This window comes from Ammospiza caudacuta, chromosome 7, assembly GCF_027887145.1.
Source record: "Ammospiza caudacuta isolate bAmmCau1 chromosome 7, bAmmCau1.pri, whole genome shotgun sequence".
NCBI classification, from domain to species: Eukaryota; Metazoa; Chordata; class Aves; order Passeriformes; family Passerellidae; genus Ammospiza; species Ammospiza caudacuta.
Genome location: NC_080599.1, coordinates 28,145,422 through 28,165,036, shown reverse-complemented (window position 1 = coordinate 28,165,036; position 19,615 = coordinate 28,145,422). Strand labels below are relative to the sequence as shown.

The 19,615-nt window shown below is 38.6% G+C and overlaps 1 protein-coding gene across 1 annotated transcript in view; it reads left to right on the top strand.

The window, feature by feature from the left end:
- Nucleotides 1-18,018, top strand: part of NTNG1 (netrin G1) — a 147,198-nt gene extending 129,180 nt beyond the window's left edge. Inside the window, exon 10 of the mRNA XM_058808749.1 lies at nt 17,774-18,018. Coding sequence (XP_058664732.1) covers nt 17,774-18,018 — 245 coding nt within the window. The remainder of the gene's footprint in view (nt 1-17,773) is intronic.
- Nucleotides 18,019-19,615: the final 1,597 nt, after the last annotated feature.

Genomic DNA, 19,615 nt, shown 5'->3' with positions numbered 1-19,615 from the left:
CCTGCTCAGTGGCCATAGATTCTGTGTAATTTGCCTGCTCACTGCCTTTTTATGAGGACAGACTAAGAGATCAATAGCAGCACAGACTCACCCAGATGGGGCATTTTTATGAAGGGGCCTTAAAAGGACCATTTAGAAGTAAGTAAAGTAATCTTCATCCTACTTAACTGCAGATAAAAATTACTGACCTGAGGCAAATAAAGATAGCCAAGGTTTCCTATCTTGGCACTGATGCAACTGATGGCATTGCTCACCAGCACATGCTGATTATCATTATCAACTGGTTTCAACAGTTGTTGTTTTAACTTCCTTTACACATGTGCAGACACAACAGTATGGAAACCAAAGTTTCCTTTAGAAGAAGCTGATGGGTTTTAACTTGCAAAGTGCTGACAGCCTCCACTAACAGAAGCTAAGCTTCCCCAGTGGTATTAAAGTTAAAAAATGCCTTTTAATTACCATTAATAAATGGATGCCATGAAAGTAGGTATACTATGATTTTGTCCACCTGTAAGTTTAAATTTTAAAATACTAGCTTGCATATTTGATGGATTTCAGCCTTACTTTAGGTACAGGGGCATGCCTATTGTTAAGGTGTGTTTCTGCTCTGAATTTAAACATGCTAAATCAATGTAATCCTAAAGTAATCAGGTTTTCTAATGTCAGATTTGTACTTCTGTAGAGCTGACTATTGTAGTATCTAACAGGAAAGGAATTCAAGACCTTCATTACATACTACTGTTTTACTCACTTGTTCAAAATATTTTGAATGTCTTGATTACCTGATAGTGTTTGTTATGAGTAATCTGTACAGGTGGGGTTAAAAAATTCAGACTGAAGGTTTTAAGGAAATTTAGTCAAACTAAGGGTGTTATTATTTAGTATCAATAAATTGAGCGATTCAGCAAAGAATTTCTGAATCTAATCAAGACTTTTCAAGATCTGAGCTCTTAACTAAAACACTTAACAGAAGTACCTTTTTGCATTTCCCAGTTCCCATGTCACCCTATTTTCTGACCATTTTACCTGGTTCATTTTAGAGCTAGTCTTCAAAACCCTTCACTCCTGTGAGTCATGTGTTTATCTTCATCCTTGCATGCTTGCAGGCAATGGAACATCTCACAATAGAAACTAAAGCTGTTCTGAGCTGGACCAGTGCCCTCTGTGTGACACTTGCAGGCTGTATGAGCTTCAGGCAGCAGAGGCATCCAGATGCTGGAAGGTGCAGCTTATAGATTTTCTTAGCCAAAGAATTCATCAGTATCTTCATATTTAATTGCTCTCAGTGAGTCCTTCAGCCACTAATTTGCCTAATAACTTCTTGAGACATTAATACTTTTGTTATCCAAATGTTCTGGGCACAAGAACAATAATAATTAAATACCTTTGTTTAACTGGTTGGTTATTCCTTCTTGGTTCTTGAGAGGAAGAATAAATGAATAATCATTTCCAATTCAGCTTTTCCAAGACATATATTTTATTTTTCTTCAATCTGTCTTTCCTTTCTTACGCTGAAGAAACATAATCTATTTAATCTCTTCTTTTATATGGCCTGCTTATAGCTGTGACAGCTTTTCATTCTACCTTTTATGGTATTACTACACACACACACACATATATATATATATATATATATATATATATATACACATCTTTTCAATAACAGGACTTCATGCAGTGGTCAAGAGATAGGCACATCATGAAGCTATATAGTGACATTGTGGTGTTTCCACTTCACTCTTTTTCCTGTCTTGAAAAATTCAATAATCTATTTGCCTTTCTGACTGATGGAGAGCATTAAGTCAAAATTTTCAGTAAAACACCCTGAACGACTCTTAGGGTGCCTTTTCTAAATAGTAAAGCCAAGTATCTGTAGGAATACTTTATTTTTGAACACTTAATTTCTGTCACCCACAACTTAGAAATTCTTCTGAAGGTCTTTACAGCCACAATACCTTTGTAGTCTGAGCAAATTTATTAGACCATGCTTTGTTCACTTTTCTAGCAGAATTCTATATGTGTAAGTCCTCATAAGACTGATTAGTAGTTCCTGACATCTATTCTTATGCTGCTTCTTATTATTCAAGCTTTAATTATTCCATTAAAAAAAATAAAAGGAAAAAACAAAATCCTTGCTGAGGCATCTTGGAAAATGCTTTTTGTAGAGTAAAATACATTGTCAACCAGATCTTTTGCATCCATATAGTTACTTGATTCTTTAAAAAAATCCTTTACAGGTTTGTACATTATTATTTCTCTCTTACATACTCATCATGTTCACTCATCTAACTGTTAATTCTGTTCTTTATCACAATTTCTATTAACTTGCCTGCTGAGGAAGTTCTGATTTCCATTCTCTAGTTCCTCTCCATCTCCTTGAAATCTTTATAAAAATCACACCTGCCACAGGTCCTTTTTTGTAGTTAATCAAGCCCATCCTGAAAATAAGAAAAATTAAATTAGAAAAATCACAAGTAGCAGTGAAAATATTATTTCTGCATTTTTTAAAAATTTCTCAGCAGTAATATTTGCTTCTTTTGGTATGATGCAACAGACTTCCATTTTTAAATAATGTTTGTATAAACATTCAGACACACCTCCAGAACACGCCCCCATCACCACAGGTAGGAGTCTGGTAACCTCCCAAAGCTCTTCTATAGTTAATAGATTTTTCCCTTCCCTACCTTACAAAGCATTTATTTGCCCTACAGCCTTTCTAGAAGACCTGGTTTCTCCTACGTTTAGAAAAAAAATATTAATGGCTAATTTTTATGACTTTACTAAATTTCTCAATCATTTCTGGCCTACCTTGGTACTTTAACCTGTTATACCTCGTTTGTACTCTTTTCTTTTTTCCTTCATTTCATCATAACTGATGATTGCTTTTGGTTTTTTTACCCTTTCTTTACCCTTTGTAAATGTATTTTCTTATAAAGTTTTTTAAATCTGCTGCTAACAATGTAATTTTTATAAGAATCCTGTTAAATAGGTTTGGGGGTTTTTTGATACTCACTTTACTCTGCATTTACTCTAAAATACAACCAGCTCACCAAATCCCCTGCAGACATTCTGCCCCTTTAGCTTTTCCTTGCATTTGTCTCTAATAAGTGTCTGCATGATCTCTTCTCCCAGATCCATACACCTGAGACATGGACCAGCCCTTCCAGCTATTTCAAATTCCTCTTCAGGTTAAGCATGCAAGGAAAGATTTTGACAAGGAACATGGATATGATAAAATCAGGAACAAAAGCTTGATCTCGTAAATGTCAGTCCAGCTTTCTGTCAGATCTTTGACTATCAGCTTTTACAGCACAAACTCACTGTGAAAGTGAATAGAGCTTTACAGGATTTACAGTATAAATTTAGAGGGGACTCATAGCCCACACAAAAGTACCATGATGTTCAGTAAAATATTAACAGCATTGCTCTTTCAATTTCTCCCAAATCAGCACAACTTTGAGCTGTTGATAATGGCCTGTTGAGTTTTGTTGATAATGGCCTGTTCTTCTCTAATGTTGGACTACAGTCAATGGTAAAATAATTTTAAGAGACTTCTGGAAGAAGCCAACCTCCTTATATTTACCTTAGCTTCTAAAGAGAATAATTAAATTGTTAATAAAATTGTTACCTGTAATCATCAGGTGAGAAGTGACAGTGCTGGAAGTTTAAAGATGTTACAGAGAAGAGGGAAGATTCTGATCCTAATTCAGTTGTTGGCAATTAATTTCTATAGAAGACTACTTGTATCTGAAGTCAACTTGAAATAATTATATTAAAGGGACTGTATTCATTAACACCACTGATGTCAACAGGCAGCTGAGGTCCAGGATGATTAAAGTGTAATACCCAAAATTATGTTGCATTTTTATAACTACATCTTGGACAGGTACTTCTTGATATGCTTTTTTCTTCTTGCCAATGACTTGTCTGTCTTTTTGTTCAGATGGACAGGGAGAACCATGGAAAGCTGTTAGATACTACAATAGTCAGCTCTACAGAAGTACAAATCTGACATTAGAAAACCTGATTACTTTAGGATTACATTGATTTAAAATGTTTCAATTCAGAGCAGAAACACACCTTAACATTAGGCATGCCCCTGTACCTAAAGTAACTCTGAAATCCATCAAACATGCAAGCTAGTATTTTAAAATTTAAACTTACAGGTGGACAATAGTAACAACTGCACTGATGCCACTGGCTGAATCTAGAGCCAGCATTTTGATTTGCACTTGCCTGTACATCAATTTACCCACTTTATTCCCTTTCTAGAGAATGAGTGGAATAGTTCTCCAAATCTTTCATACTTTTTAGACATTTATCTGTATTTTTCCAGATTTACAGATCTCTCTGTGGATGACCCAAAACATTGTTCCAGCTCATGGAACCAGTATCCAGCTAACCTCTGTTCTTACACTCTTTCCTGCTTAAATTTGAAACCTTTTCCAATAGACTCAAGGATCTATTCTTGCCCTTCAAAACTTCTAGGTTATAAGGAGTTCAGCCATTATCTCTTTGGAGGAGGAATTCTCCCTTTAACAGGTGTTTAGGTGAGCCTTAAGAAGCAGCACCAAGCAGCTACAGATCAGGGGCACACAGGGGCTGAAATAAAGAGCTACCAGGTTTGTTCCCACATGCACTACCCAGTCCCCAGATACACTGACAAGTGCAGGAGGAACCAACTCCAGTGTCCTCAGTACAGAACAGCAGTCCATAGGAGACAGTTCAGTAGGGTGTTCTGTTCATGAGATGCTGCACCACTGAGCTCTGAATGGCTCACATATTTTAAATGGGAATTCAGCTTGCTTTTTAAGCCAAAGGATCCTTGAAATAGGACTCTTACCTTGAAGAATTTAGAATTTCATTTCCAAGGAGTGTGAACAGTTTCATCACATGCAGCTTAAAGAGCTGAAGCTGCATTTTGATCATGAGGCAATCTCTAAGCATCTAAGGCAGACAAGTTACTCTCACAAAATTCAAAAACCTAACTTACTTCCTACTGATTTCAGTACAGGAGAATCCCATAATGAGATTTAAACTGGGACTTGCTAGTGCAGGGATATTCATCTTGAGGGCAAGCATAGCATCCTTAAATCAGCTCCATTATGTTGACATTATGCAGCAAAGCCCAGCTCTGCAAGGAGGCTTCTACTCTCAGAAAGAGCATCCTATTCCACATATCTTAGATTACAACAGCATACTGCAACATACTGCAACACAAACATCTCAAAAATTGAGCTGGATGCTTTGAAATGCTTCCAATTACATTTGCACATGTGCCTTTGGTACACAACTAGGGAGAAATATGAAAGGTGGCATGTACACTGCATAACTTCTGCAAAGGTATGAAAATTTGGGTCAAGATTTACACCACCTGTCAAAATAAAGCCATATCCTGCAATATTTTCTCTGCAATGACCTGAGAGCTTTGCTAGTTCATGCTAAACCATTACTGATTTAAAACAAAGTGCAAAGACACTTTGAGAAGTGTACTCCAGTTATATCTTTTATTCAGTGGCAAGATGACAACTTAGTGATGATGCTGCAGCCCACGCTGCACTGCACCATTAGAAGGACCCTGAGGTGTTTTGCAAATACAAAACATTGAACCAGCTAAGATGTGTTGAGCACCTCCCTCACCTACTCCTACCCGCCCTGGCTTTAGCCCAAACCCTTCTCCAGAACTGTTCCAGTTCCAACTACTTCCCCTCATCACTCCTCCTGCTGTTTTAGCTAAACAGCTACTCATTCTGTAGCTTCTGGCAGTCTCCAGAAAACCAGCATCCCACTCGGATCTGCCATGCTACCACTTCAGAAATGCTGTCTCACAGCAGAAAACCTTTGCCTTTCACACTCCTGTCATACCCTCACTGCACTCTGGGGCTGTGTTTGAAACCTGAGCAGGCGCTGTGCTGGCTGGCCCTGCTTGCCAGCCCTGCTTGCCTTGGGGTTCCATGGAGCAGGAGGAGGCCCCATTGCTGTTTGCCCCCAGGGGTGGTCCCTCAAAAGGCTCCAGGCCTACAGAAATTCATCCTACCTGGAATGAGAGCCTTTCCTGGCCCTCCACTAGCACATGCAGGCAGCAGCACAGATGTGTTGCAAATCCCCTCTTGCCATAGGAGTCAATGTCAAGGAATACAGAGTTCTCAGGGAGCTGGGATATGATCAGTCAGGTTTCCATTGCCATCACTGCCAAGGCTGCTGGAAGAGAAGGACAAACATGATAGGAGCTGTGAGATCTCCAATGTAATGTAGAGGGTTCTCTGGGGCAGATGACAGCACTGGACCCAATGAGATAAACTTGTCAGGAAACACAGATTAATCATCATCCCAGGTCTGTTGTGCAGAAATTTGTCTCCTTTTTCACTGAGAGTTTTAAAAGAAATATAGTCAGAACATGATGTTTTGAAAGTGCATTCTAAAAGTACATTTTCCTAAAAATTGAGTGGGTTTTGTGTGACCGTTCCTTTTCCAAGCCAGAGGTTTGTGACATTGCTGCACACACAGATTCTCAGGAACAGAAAATGACCAAGGTCTTGGTTTCTCAGCCTTAAGTGCAGGTGGAAGACTTTTTAAGTAACACAACTACTTCTTTCCATCATTAGATTTAAAGCTATTGATACAATATATCTTTGGAAATATCTAGCACATTATCTACAGTAATTTATTAGATAACAATTAAAGGAGATATCCTTGGTATTTTTCAACTCTGGCATGACTTGACAAATTAAAAATTGGAGAAAATAATTTTAAAATAAGGAAAGTACTTTGAAGTGAAATCACACTTGGCAGTTATCTATTCCTCAAGGAACCCAGGTTATTTCAGTCTTCATTAATAATTAAATTTTAACACCTTTGTGCATCACAATTGATAAACAGAAATATAAGTAAGTTAATCAGCATGCCAAAAGCAATGCTAGAACCATATAAAGCTCACAGGGAAACAGCTCTTACTCATGAGAATATAACTCTGGTCTTTTTAATATCCTGAATTACCTTAACGGATTGTCATAGTATGCAATATCAACATCCATGGTTAGAGACATTATCTTTAGTTGGTATGCTGACAGAAAGAACTTTTCAGATATTATCCCAAACAAACCATGCTATGTACTCTCTAAGACAGGTCTGTGTTTATTCAGATCTTTTTCTACATTATAGCAAAACTTTAAAGTTGGTTAAAAATATTAATATAATTCTGTTACTCTTGAAACAACTTATTAGTGGTAGCCTGTGTATCAGTATTGTGAAAAATCTGTAGGTTGCCTCTATGCCTGCCTCCGCTCTATTGGTTGGTGTGTAATAATGAACATCTTTCAGACATTTTTGTTGAACTGTGTGATAAATCAGTTTTTTAGATGTTTTCAGGTAAAAAAACACTGGCTAAGACTGTGACATTGGTTACACTTGGCAAAACACTGCAGAAAAACTGGTGTGCCTGAAGAAGATTGCATTGGAAAGAGAGGCACTGTTATCTGGGGTTTCCCATCTAATGGTTGCTCTGTCATGAAGATAAATGCACAATGATAACCCCAAGCAAGTCTGTGTGCAGCAATAAATATTGTTGATGAAAACTAGCATGAAGCAACTAATAGCTTTAATTATTTGATACATTAATTTATTCGTTCTTATTTTTGCAGAGCGCTACATGCCAGCTGTTTGAATAATCTTATTGGTATTCTGATGAAAAGAGTGGAAAAGTAAAGCATTGCACCAATTAAAATCCCTCTCACAAGAGAGCATGTTATCATCTGGTATATCTCAGACAGGAATTAGGATATAAAAATTTGCCTGTTGAATTCATTTTTTAATTTTAATGTCATACAAAAATAGACAACAGGTAATATTTTTATAGGTCAGGTGAAGCAGAGTGGATAAAAGATTTGCATATCTTTACTGTGTACCTTATGTATGAATATGAAGCAGCTGAAGTTCTGATAGGTGAGATTAGAAGGAGATACAATACACAACATTGGTATTTGAGATTGCATAAGATGATTAAATACTGACAATCACATATGACAATTGGACAAGATTGCATAGTCCTTTTTTAAACTACATAGTTTAGAAACCTTTTTAAAGCTGACTGTCAGCAAACTCCCCTGGAAACAATAATCAACTCTGCTGTTGCATTTATCTAATCAGCAGTGCAATGTAATAAATAGAGCAGGAATTCACAGGACCTGCATCATTCCCTCCTTTTGTTTGCACAGGCAAGCAAAAGGAGGGAACTCATTGGACTTTCCTTGGCATCAACTTCCCCATTGTTCACTAGCAATAAGAAGTTTTACTCTGAATAGCTTTGACACCTATAGGGAAGTGTTTTTATCCCCATTCTAAAGCTGGATCAGCAAAAGCACTCTGCAGCATTTCATTCACACTCAAAACAATAAATCAATGTAGATTCATTCAGAAAGATCTCCTGATTCACAGCATTGTTACTTGAACAAAAAACCCCATCCCTCACTTCATACATGTTGTAGGAATTATGCAAATCTTTTACCTTTGTCTTTGCATTGTAACCAATGTTCACACAAATTCAGAATGTTCATCTCCTGAGAGATTCTACACCATTAACTTTACACACTGGTGCTTTTGTATCCTGTAGGAGAACACTGTCCTGATATCTTAAACCTTTCTTTTGGCAAATGCACACGGAAGGAATATATAATGACATATGGATACAAAGTTGACTTTACCTTTCCTTGTGGTCACTGCAAAAGAGCTGATCAGTCACATTTCCATTTAGTTACATACCCATCCCACTTTAATACCCTTGATAATGACTGCAGTGCAGTTAAAGATTGTTGGTGCTTCCATTACAAATGCTGGGTTTATGTAGTTTAGAAGTTGATCATAACATATATTTCCAGTAGGTGTTTTTTCTCAATTGTTCAAAAGCTCCCATGCAATTGGCTTTCAGACAAATGAAAGCCAAATGCGAGAAGAAAGTTTGTAACGTTCAAATTATTTTAGATTACAAATTACTTTAGGATAGCAGTAATTATTAATAGAAGCCACCAACAACACATTCTGTCACTCTCTTTTATCCCTTCCCTAAAAAAATTTAGGGAAACGCTTACTAAAATTATTCTAATCCCCTAAATCATTGGGGAAGTATTTTCAGTTGTGATTATCTTGCCTTTGGTTTTGCTGCCAAATACAGTAATAAGTGTTTGGGGCTATTTAATAGATTTTCAAAGCCTTCAGTGTAGTGTTCACTGGGAAGAATAGCCAAAAGAGAAACTATTTTCTCTGCAAACAAAGACAAATTCTTTGCATTCTTTTGTGCCCATAACATTATTCCAAATCAAACACCTTAGCAGCCAAGGATGCAGGAACATTCAGCCTTTTATATAATTCATAATCATGTATTTGAATTGCTGACCTTCGCAAGATCCTGCTTTGGTTTGTTTTCCAGACTTTCTCCTGTGGTTTCGTGCTCTGTAAAAGCAATACTTGTTGCAGGTCTGTTTCATAATTCTTGGGAAAATCAAGTTCCAAGAAAATCCCGTTGTTGCACATGAAGCAGAAAATGCTGCTGTGCAGGCAAGGTCACCCTGCCAGCCCTTTGGACAGGACTGAGGTGGCCACAGATGTCTCAGGAGGAACAGCAGCTGGGCGCTCCCAAATGAGCCCAGAGCAGGACAGGAGGGGTGAGGACAGCAGGACAGGAGTTTCCCTGCACACAGCCCCCCAGGCCAGGGCAGCAGAGCAGCTCCAGCTGCAGCCACGGGGTCAGGTACAGCCTGCAGGGCTCAGCTGGAGCTCAAATGGGAATCTGCAGCAGGCAGAGGCTGCCAGCAGAGCAGGGCCCAGGAGCCCCTGGCAGCACTGCTCCCCAGTTACAGCCCCCCAGAGCCCCTGGCAGCACTGCTCCTCAGTTACAGCCCCCAGAGCCCCTGGCAGCACTGCTCCTCAGTTACAGCCCCTAGAGCCCCTGGCAGCACTGCTCCCCAGTTACAGCCCCCCAGAGCCCCTGGCAGCACTGCTCCCCAGTTACAGCCCCCCAGAGCCCCTGGCAGCACTGCTCCTCAGTTACAGCCCCTAGAGCCCCTGGCAGCACTGCTCCCCAGTTACAGCCCCCCAGAGCCCCTGGCAGCACTGCTCCCCAGTTACAGCCCCCCAGTTACAGCCCCTGGCTGCACTGCTCCCCAGTTACAGCTCCCCAGTTACAGCCCCCCAGAGCCCCTGGCAGCACTGCTCCTCAGTTACAGCCCCCAGAGCCCCTGGCAGCACTGCTCCCCAGTTACAGCCCCCCAGTTACAGCCCCTGGCTGCACTGCTCCCCAGTTACAGCTCCCCAGTTACAGCCCCTAGAGCCCCTGGCAGCACTGCTCCCCAGTTACAGCCCCCCAGAGCCCCTGGCAGCACTGCTCCCCAGTTACAGCCCCCCAGTTACAGCCCCTGGCTGCACTGCTCCCCAGTTACAGCTCCCCAGTTACAGCCCCCAGAGCCCCTGGACACACCTGCCAGCTCCATGTACATGTCTGAAGTGACTTCTGGAAAGCCAATGGCGGTAGCTGCTTGTATTTAGGGAACCAAATCCCATCCCCCAATTCATAAGGCCTTTTGTTGACTTCATCTTTTGCATCTGAGCACTTTTTGTGCTTAACTAGTTTTACTGATAGTGGTTACATCTAAACCCTGCCCTTGCTGTTGGCAATAGAAAAAAATAAACAAAAAAACCAACAACAACTCTGAAGTTATAACTGCTTCTTTTCCTAGTTAAGGGAAGAGAAGACAGGTCATGTAAGAATGTTCATTTTTCTCCAGGCAGAGAGGAGTAATGGCACTGCAGCTTCCAGCTTTGTAAGTGAAATATGAATGATAGGGGCATGTAGTCCCTTCTGAGCAACTAAAGCTGATATGTAGTTTATTGCTCTCCTGAGATTACCCTAAAGTATGATCAGGGTCATACCAATTCCATGGTGCTCCTTTATAAGCAAAGCAATAAAAAGAATAGGGAAATTTTTCTTCCCCCCACTTTGGGAATCATCCTCTTTTGTACAAGTATGAAATTGGAACCATCAAAATCAGAAAACCACAAGGTTAAATCATTCATTTCCTGAAACCATGGAAGATTGAAAGGTATTAGTTCAACTATAATTCTTAGATAACTAAATCTGGATTTGTTTTCATCCATCTTAATACACAATTGTGTAGTTTTACCAAAGCTACTATGGCTATCATGTATGAGTATCAATTCCAAAATTCAGTTTTTCCTCGTGTCCTTTGAAACAGGTTAGATGTATTTCTTCTCATAATTCTTTATTAATTAAACCCAAGGATTTTAGATTAAGAATAGAGATGAAAAATGAGAAAGCACAGACACAACCTGTGAAAAACAGTAACTTTCTATCTCTGCTATCCTCATACCATGATTAAAACCCCCCACATATTCTGTACAGGATTTTGCACTTTCAGTGGTGAGAGATAATCAACTAAGCTTACCCATGTGGATGCTAGGATAAATTACTGCCTATCTGTAGGAGAGAGGAATCACCATCCATTCTCTGGCTGTGTGCTGGGCAGAACTCTGAGTAATAGCTACATTTTCTTGTAGAAACTCTGAAGACTTCACCTGCAATTTGATTAGAACTGGCTTGGCTTTGAACTGCCTGTTGTGCAGAAAAAAACAGAAATTACATGTAGGCAAACAATCTAAAAATTCTACTGGAAATTTTCAGTGAACACAGTATCTCCATTACTCCCCTATTCATTTACTCTCTGATAACTCAATAAAAGTGGTTTGATAAAAAATCAAGTGCCATTTCAATTGTGTTTCTAACAGGCATTTCTAAGACAAGTCAAGATGGAGATGTCTGCCTTTAGAAACGACTCTCGCTTGGTCAATGTTTATTTCCTTGTATTGCTGGCAGTATAATTAATCACAACATTGTTTCAACTTTGCACCAGAGATCTTTGTATTAATGTTTGTCATTTTGTGACCATAATTTTGACACAGTAAGATATGCTTTAGGCTTGTACTTGTCTGCAGTGATTTATTTTGTCTTAGCTTAAGAATGTGCTTTGGTAGAGAAGTGCAAACCAGTTTTATTTTCATGCTATCAAAATCATCTGCCTTGTCGTGATAGTATCCTAAGATAGTTTTACTACTACAACAAATGATGAATTAGTGTCACTTCCAAGCAAAGAAATTATTATGAATATCTCATTTATAAGAACAGTAGCTGTTTTTCATATCAGGTATGTTTGTGGATTCAAAGCACTGAACAAGTCTGATCAACACTGACACATATTCACAGTAGTAAAACATTTTAAAGCCATTTGGCAGTAATGTAAACAGTAACAATAAATTAAATTCTAAACATTGGAATAAAATAAGTAAAATGAGTCCTTCTAATTGGAAGACAGGCAGGGGAAGAAATCTCAGTGACAAAGGCTTCATCTCAGTTATTACTTATTGGTTAGTCAAATGAGTAAGATACTTAAGCTATAAAAACCTGAAGTATTGTCATGTTCTGTGCAACACGAACTGTAAGAGCAGCAGCTGTAACCTTTCAGGAGAAGCCTGACTACTGTTTTCCCCATGCCCTTATATCCTCTTACCTGACATCTGTGCTACATGGGTGAAATCTCATAAGTCAGTGGAATTCCATGTAGACGTATTCAACACACAGCAATTATATATTGTATTATTATATACAATTATATATTGTATTTTCAGGATTTTTTGCCAAATACTGAAGGTATTCATTGCTGACTGTGGCAATTTGAAATATTTTGATTGCAGTCACTTATGTTCAACTGGAACATGCAACTGGGTACAATTGAAAAGAATTTGACACCTTTACATTCAAATGAGACTAAGTCTTTTGCATTCCTCAATTCCATTTCTGCCTATTTGACAATTTGAGGTGAAAATGTTGCTAATACTGTCACAACTGCAGAGGTTTTCTAGCTATATATGTATGTGCAGATGCTCACATTCTCATCAGGCATACACACAAGCTTCATTCACTGCAATTTCTTTTATATGTTGAGATTGTTTTTACCATTTATTGATTAAATGATCACAGATTTAGAGAATAATGCATGTTAGTTACAGGCTCCTCATAGTATTCACAGGAACTAATTCTGCATTTGACAAGAAATCGCTTGTGCTTGGCCTGGATTTACTGTACTTATTTATGCAGTGAGATGAAACCTCCCAATCTTTTCATGGCGTTTCAATGTGCTGTTCAGGGTCTATATATAGACAGCCACTGCTTATGTTGGAGCTACCTATAAACATCATTACTGAAAACATGGGTTTCACTATCTGGGTTTTTACTCACTTATGCACAGACAGAATATTCTGTTAGCATGTGAAATCTTCCTCATTCATGAGTTCAAGTAATATTCTTTACTAAATAGGAAGTACCAAGGCTACAAATGCATTAGAGAAAAAAACAGACAAGAATAATTTCTTTAGCATGAGACCTGCATGCTCTCAAAATTATGAACAATGGATGGAATCCAAGGTCAAAAATTCAGTGGTGCTAGTAACAAAAACCACTGACAAACAGTATGGAAAATTCACTGCAGCAGAAGTCAGGACAAAGCTTGCATCAGTGCTTTAGAAAAGACAAATATGTTGTGTAATATATTCAAAGCTGTCAACCCAGCAAACCTGTCCAGGGACTGTGATACTCATGATCTGGGAGACAAAAAGGAGGAAAGTGAAGGGATGGTTTTAAAAAGAGAGAGAGGGAGAGAGAAGTCTGTAACAAATGATGTGACAAAAGGCGCACACTGAAGGAAAATAGTGATAGAAGCAAATGTAGGAAACATTGTTTGAAATTTAAGTCTTAAGAGTTCAAGAAAGGAAGCAAGGACCTATCATAAAAACTTTTCTTTAAAAACATTAATGATCTTTATGTTGTTCCCACAAAGAAAATTTCATCATAAATCCATATTTTGATGCAGAAAGAGAATACAATCAAAAAAATGTGTCAATAGCCTATCCCACCTGAACAAGATGCTGCTGTCAGCAAGCTGTACAAAAATTAACGTAGCACAAAGAAAGGTAGAAATGTTATCTTCCCTCTTGGATGGTCTTTAGGAAAGACAGGAGTGTAGAAGAAACTGTATTTAAGCTCTGTAGCACCTTGTTGTTCTGTCTGGGCAGCAGAGAGAACCTAAGGCCCTGGGCATGTGCTCTGCAGCTGCCCAGACACAGCAACAGAAGGTCCTCAAGCCGAGAGCACACGGCTGTGCCAGGTGCCCCCCCAGACTGAAGAGAGCAATCCCTGCATTTCTTCTTCTCTGTCTCTGTTGCTGCCTCAGAACTAAAATCAGCCAGAGCTGTCTAACTCTTTTCTTTCAAGAAGCTGCAAAGATATTAAAGTTGAGTTTTGGAGAGACTCGGGAATTTTCATGTATTATTCAGATTTGAACATTTAAGAGGAAAGTAGTAATTTGTCAAACAGCTGTGTTACTCACAATATTTCATTTAATTCCCAATATAAATTCTGTGAAACACTAGCACATTTATGGCAGGCTAAGACTATCCCTTGAGCTGGCTCAAAGATGGATATTTTCCCTTGTTTTCCTTTTTTGTTCCATTCCCAAATTCATTAACATTGCAATTAAAGATCAAGAATAGTTTGTGCATAGCACATATAGCAAAGCATGTTGTGCCTTCCTTTCTGTCTTCTTTGTGAAGTGTTTTAAGGATCCTATAACTGAACCATAGTTAGATTGCAAATTGATGAATTATGAGAATAATTTTAAAACCATTTTCTTTCGTTTACTTTAAATATTTCACTTCATGCAGTAGCACAGATCTGGAGACTGTGCTCAGAAACATCCCTCAAAAAAGCCTGCAAAGCTCTCCAAAACAAATGAGATTCCTGTTTTGGTTTATAAGTGACCCGTTTGGTGTTCTGGCTTCTAAGTAAGGAGGATCTGCCAGCAAATCCACAGCTAGTTCAGCCACACAGGTCTTAACAGTCTACAATGTGATGACTTCAGAATTAAGTCTTTTACTTGTGTCACTTCTCCATGTTTCATTCTTTGGTCAGAACTTGGTATCTGATGCCATTCAGATAATCATTAGTCAATACTAAAGTTTTCAAAGTAATCATGACCATACTTTCGGAAAGGTTAAAATGGTATTAGAGTGGGTCAGAATAAAGACAAAAGAAAATTGGCAAAAAATAATGGGATTTCATAACATTTCCAGATTTTTTGCATATAATTTCCAGCTCACAGTTGCTATCTGCATGATACATATATGTGCATACATGTCTGTGTGCAAGAGAAAGAGAAGCACAAAATTAGGAAAGCTGTGACAATACAAGATCAACAATTCCAGAATTTTCAGCTATTTTGCTGAGACAATAAAACCTACCTGCATTCCTGTGGGCAAACATTTAAAACATTCATATAAGAATAACTATGAAGCTTTTGATCCATCCCTTTTTTAAGCACATGTCAAAAACTTCCTAATGAGAAAGAAATGGTCTGATTTAGAAATCAGCATCTATAACATTGTATCCAGAATTTTGTAGATGGCAGAATTTTGTGTCAGGCAGAACAGCCAGCACAGAGCAAAGTACCTCTTCAGCCCCTCATCTCCACTCACCTACAACTATAGACCAGATCTGGGCTAAGGATCTCTTCAAATAACAGGCTGTAGTATGCAAAATAAATTTTGAAATAGCAAAGATATTTGTTTTATAATACATTTTAAAAAATATGGTTTACTTCATGCTTGAGAAAATTTGGATAAATTATTCCAGGCAAAATGTGAAGTGAATCATCTCCTCTGCTGGTTAAGAAGTGGCATTTAGTGAACTGTTGAGTCCCACTGAGTTTGTCAAGGCAAACAAGGATGTGTATTGATGGGACAGATATTTCACAATTTTCACTGCCTAAACTGTAGGAAGCATCCCAGCAATGAGTAGTCCAGAACATGCAGCTCCAGTAGCTGTACCATCAGATAAAGTACTTTGATTTTGCATATTAAGATGACTAAATATATATAATCTAAATAATAAAGTCAGCTTCAAAGATACATACCCTCAGTTATAAGAGATTTAATGCAAATATTGACTGTATTAAAATACAGTTAATTTTTTCTGCCTGTTACCATGGTATTTTTTGGGTTGTTAATCTCATCACATTTATTTGATGGGGACTTACTGTTTCTTACACATTTTTTCTAAAGTATGAGTAGAACATTAAAATTCAGACATAGAATCATCGACAAAATGTGTTGTTGTACCTTAATATTCAATTTTTTCCATTGCAATTCAGAAACTGGACAACAGTATTAAATCCATAGCTCTTAGTAAAAACCTTTGACTGCTAAAGGACTCAGTAAAAAAATATATTGATTTACTGGTCCCTCTTAATTGCATCTACAAATTTCCAACATATTGCATTATTTGGCCCACTTGGGTGCAGAACATCAGAAAGCAGCTATTGGAGAGACCTTCTAGGGTGAGAAAATTATTTTTCTGAAAGCAAGCCAGGACACATAAGATTACCAGTGAGGTTAGTGGTGCACAAAATTGTGCAGATTTATGTAGAACTACACCGCTTAAGAACCTGGACTATTTCATTTGTAATTCTCATTATATTTGGACTGCTTTTAAAAGTAATTAAATTAATAATTGCAAAACTGTACTTCTTTGTAGCAATAAACAGTAATGTTTAAGATAAAATTAACAATAATTTCTCTATTCTGAATTATTTAGAGCATTTTAGGCTAAGGTATACATAAATATTACATGATGTTGAATCTGCTTCTTACTCCAATAATCTCTTCCCTAATTCTCCAAGTTAAAGCTTTTATGTTACCTTCTACCTACATCATAGGTGTAAGTTCTTTACTAAAATTGCCTCGCTGTGGAAGGCAGGGCTGTAATCCAACACATATCATACTAGTGATAGCATCTGAAATAAAACACAGATTGACACATTTAATTAGTATGTTGCTCATACCTCTGCATTGTCACTCATGAAATATTTGATTTCGTATTAAGCAGTACAAAGTAAAGCTGTCAGCTTTTCAAATACTATAATATTATGCATGTCTAAAAGTTTTGCCTGTATTATTGTCTCCTAACTCCCTTGTCAAATCTGATTTCTGAAGTTATTATCAGGCTACAATATCTAAGATATCTGAGATAGCTTTAAGGTGCCATGTACCAAAGCAGCAAATCTAATTAGAAAGAAATATTTGATCTATAATGGAAATAACGTTATCTTTTATTTCCACATGTCTGTACCCTATAATCCCCATCCAACAGCATGCTGAATTTCCTGCCTGTGCTTGCCTTATTTTTTTGCACAATTTTTTCAGATCACTAATACATGTAGTTCTTGATTATAAAACCTTCCCTCTCATGCAGATCTTTTTACTTCAGCAAAGCCACATTGCATTTTTAACCACTGTTCGTGGTTTCCAAAAGCTCTAGACACATTGTCCCTTTCATATAGCACACACCACCTAGTTCCAGTTCAGTAATAACGATGCAGACATTAGCACAAGGCACGTATTAAAATTCTTATTATTTCATTATTAAATAGTCCTTCATATAAAATTAATCAATACTTTAGTCAGTGGTGTTAAGTGAATTCGATGGTTTTCCAAGAATACAGTCTTTAGGGGAAAAAAAAGAATCCTAGTATTTGAAAAAGCAGAGTCCCTTATATATTCAGGAAGAGGAGGGAAGTGGAGCCTCAGTTCTGGTGAATTTCTGCTGAAAACAAACTTACGCTGCTCTCTGTTCTGTCCCCCTTCCCCCGGTGTCTTGCAGCGAACGTGTGTGACAATGAGCTCCTGCACTGCCAGAACGGCGGGACCTGCATCAACAACGTGCGGTGCCAGTGCCCGCCGGCCTACACGGGCATCCTGTGCGAGAAGCTGCGCTGCGAGCGGGAGCCGGGCGGCTGCGGCGGCCGCAGCTCGGCCCCGGGCCGGGCGGGAGCGGGGCCCGGCCCGCGGCTCCTCCTGCTGCCGCTGCTGGCGCTGCTCGCGGCCCGCCCGCCCCGGGGCTGCTGAGGCCGCGCCGCGGGCCTCACACCCGGACTGTGCACGGCCCCGGGCCGCGGGAACGGGACAGAACCCCGGCGTTCGCCACTGGAATCCCTAAAGGAAAAACACCGTCAAAATAACCACACAAACTAGGAAGGCCGAACTGAACTAAGCCATATCACTCAGTCACGGACAGGGCTGCGAGCGGACACTGCTCCCCTCTGCCTCCAGACACGCTGGCAGCCGCCTGCTCTGTCAGATCGATCGGCTGCGGGACTGACATGGCTTCGACAGCCCAGAACCCCAACGACACCCGCTGCTCCTCTGGTGCGCTCCTGTACGTCCGCCCGGTGTGTGGACTGACCAAACCAAGGCATTCTTTGCTGTCAGTGCATTGTGGGTATAAGGAAATCTGTAAAAGCTGCCATATTGGCCTGCTTCAGTCCCCGAATCCTTTCCAACCTGTGCTTTAGTGAACGTTGCTCTGTAACCCTTGTTGGTTGAAAGATTTCTTTGTCTGATGTTAGTGATGCACATGTGTAACAGCCCCCTCAATACAACTCGAGCCAGTCATATCCTTGTATACCTTAGCAGCACTGCATCAGTAAGATGCTGTGTTCACCTACTGTACAAGAGTGGCTATAGGACAAAAAGTGTATTTATCCTTTTGTATTCAAATGAAGTTATTTTTCTTGAAATAATGTACAATGTAGATTTTTTGTATTATTGCCTATTTGTGTTACCAGACAATTTATTAATGTATTTAATTCTAATCAGGTAAGAGAAAACTATTACTTTTTATTTAGTCCTTTTCTTTTTCCTTTCATTTAATTGTGCAGAGATTTCTCTGTATGGGCAACGTGCTGGCATCAAAGAATATCAGTTTACATATATAACAAGTGTAATAAGATTCCACCAAAGGACATTATAAATGTTTTCTTGTTGCTTTAACACTGGAAAATTTCAAAGAATAAAAATTCCTGCATAAACAGTTCCAGGATGACTTACTGCTCTTTCTTAAGGCCTTTTTAGAAAGCAAACAAACAAAAAAAGTTTATGGTTTTACCATTCAGTATCTGGAGGAAACCCAGATTTCAAAGTGGAAATTACATCACAGCAATCTAATCTAGCTTTAATTTTACTACTGTTACTTTGTGAACTTAAAATGTTAAGGGCATCATTTGCTCGAGGAAGATTTCATCAAATCTGAACCTTGAAAAAGCTCTGAAAAGTTCGCATCTTTGTTCTCTCAATTAATCACATACATTAAATTCCAAAACTAAATTCTAATATCATAGAAGCTGGTCTTTAATTCATACCTTTTTTGTGGACTCTGGCAATAAGCAGATAGATCTACAGCTTACATTATTTCTCCAAAAGCTTCATTAAAAAAGATATGTTTATATATGTACTAGTCTGCTTAAGAAACTGCAAAAACAGCAGCAATCACAAATAAGCACCAAGATTTAACTTTTAATAAAGTCAGATTTAATATTTAGAAAGACTGTCAAAATATACAGCAGCGAGTAGATAAAAAGTGCTGCTCCAGCAAATAAAGTTTGTTTCAAGTATCGCCCAAGGTGTAATAAATTCTTGTTACTGCCTTTTATTAGGCCAATTACTG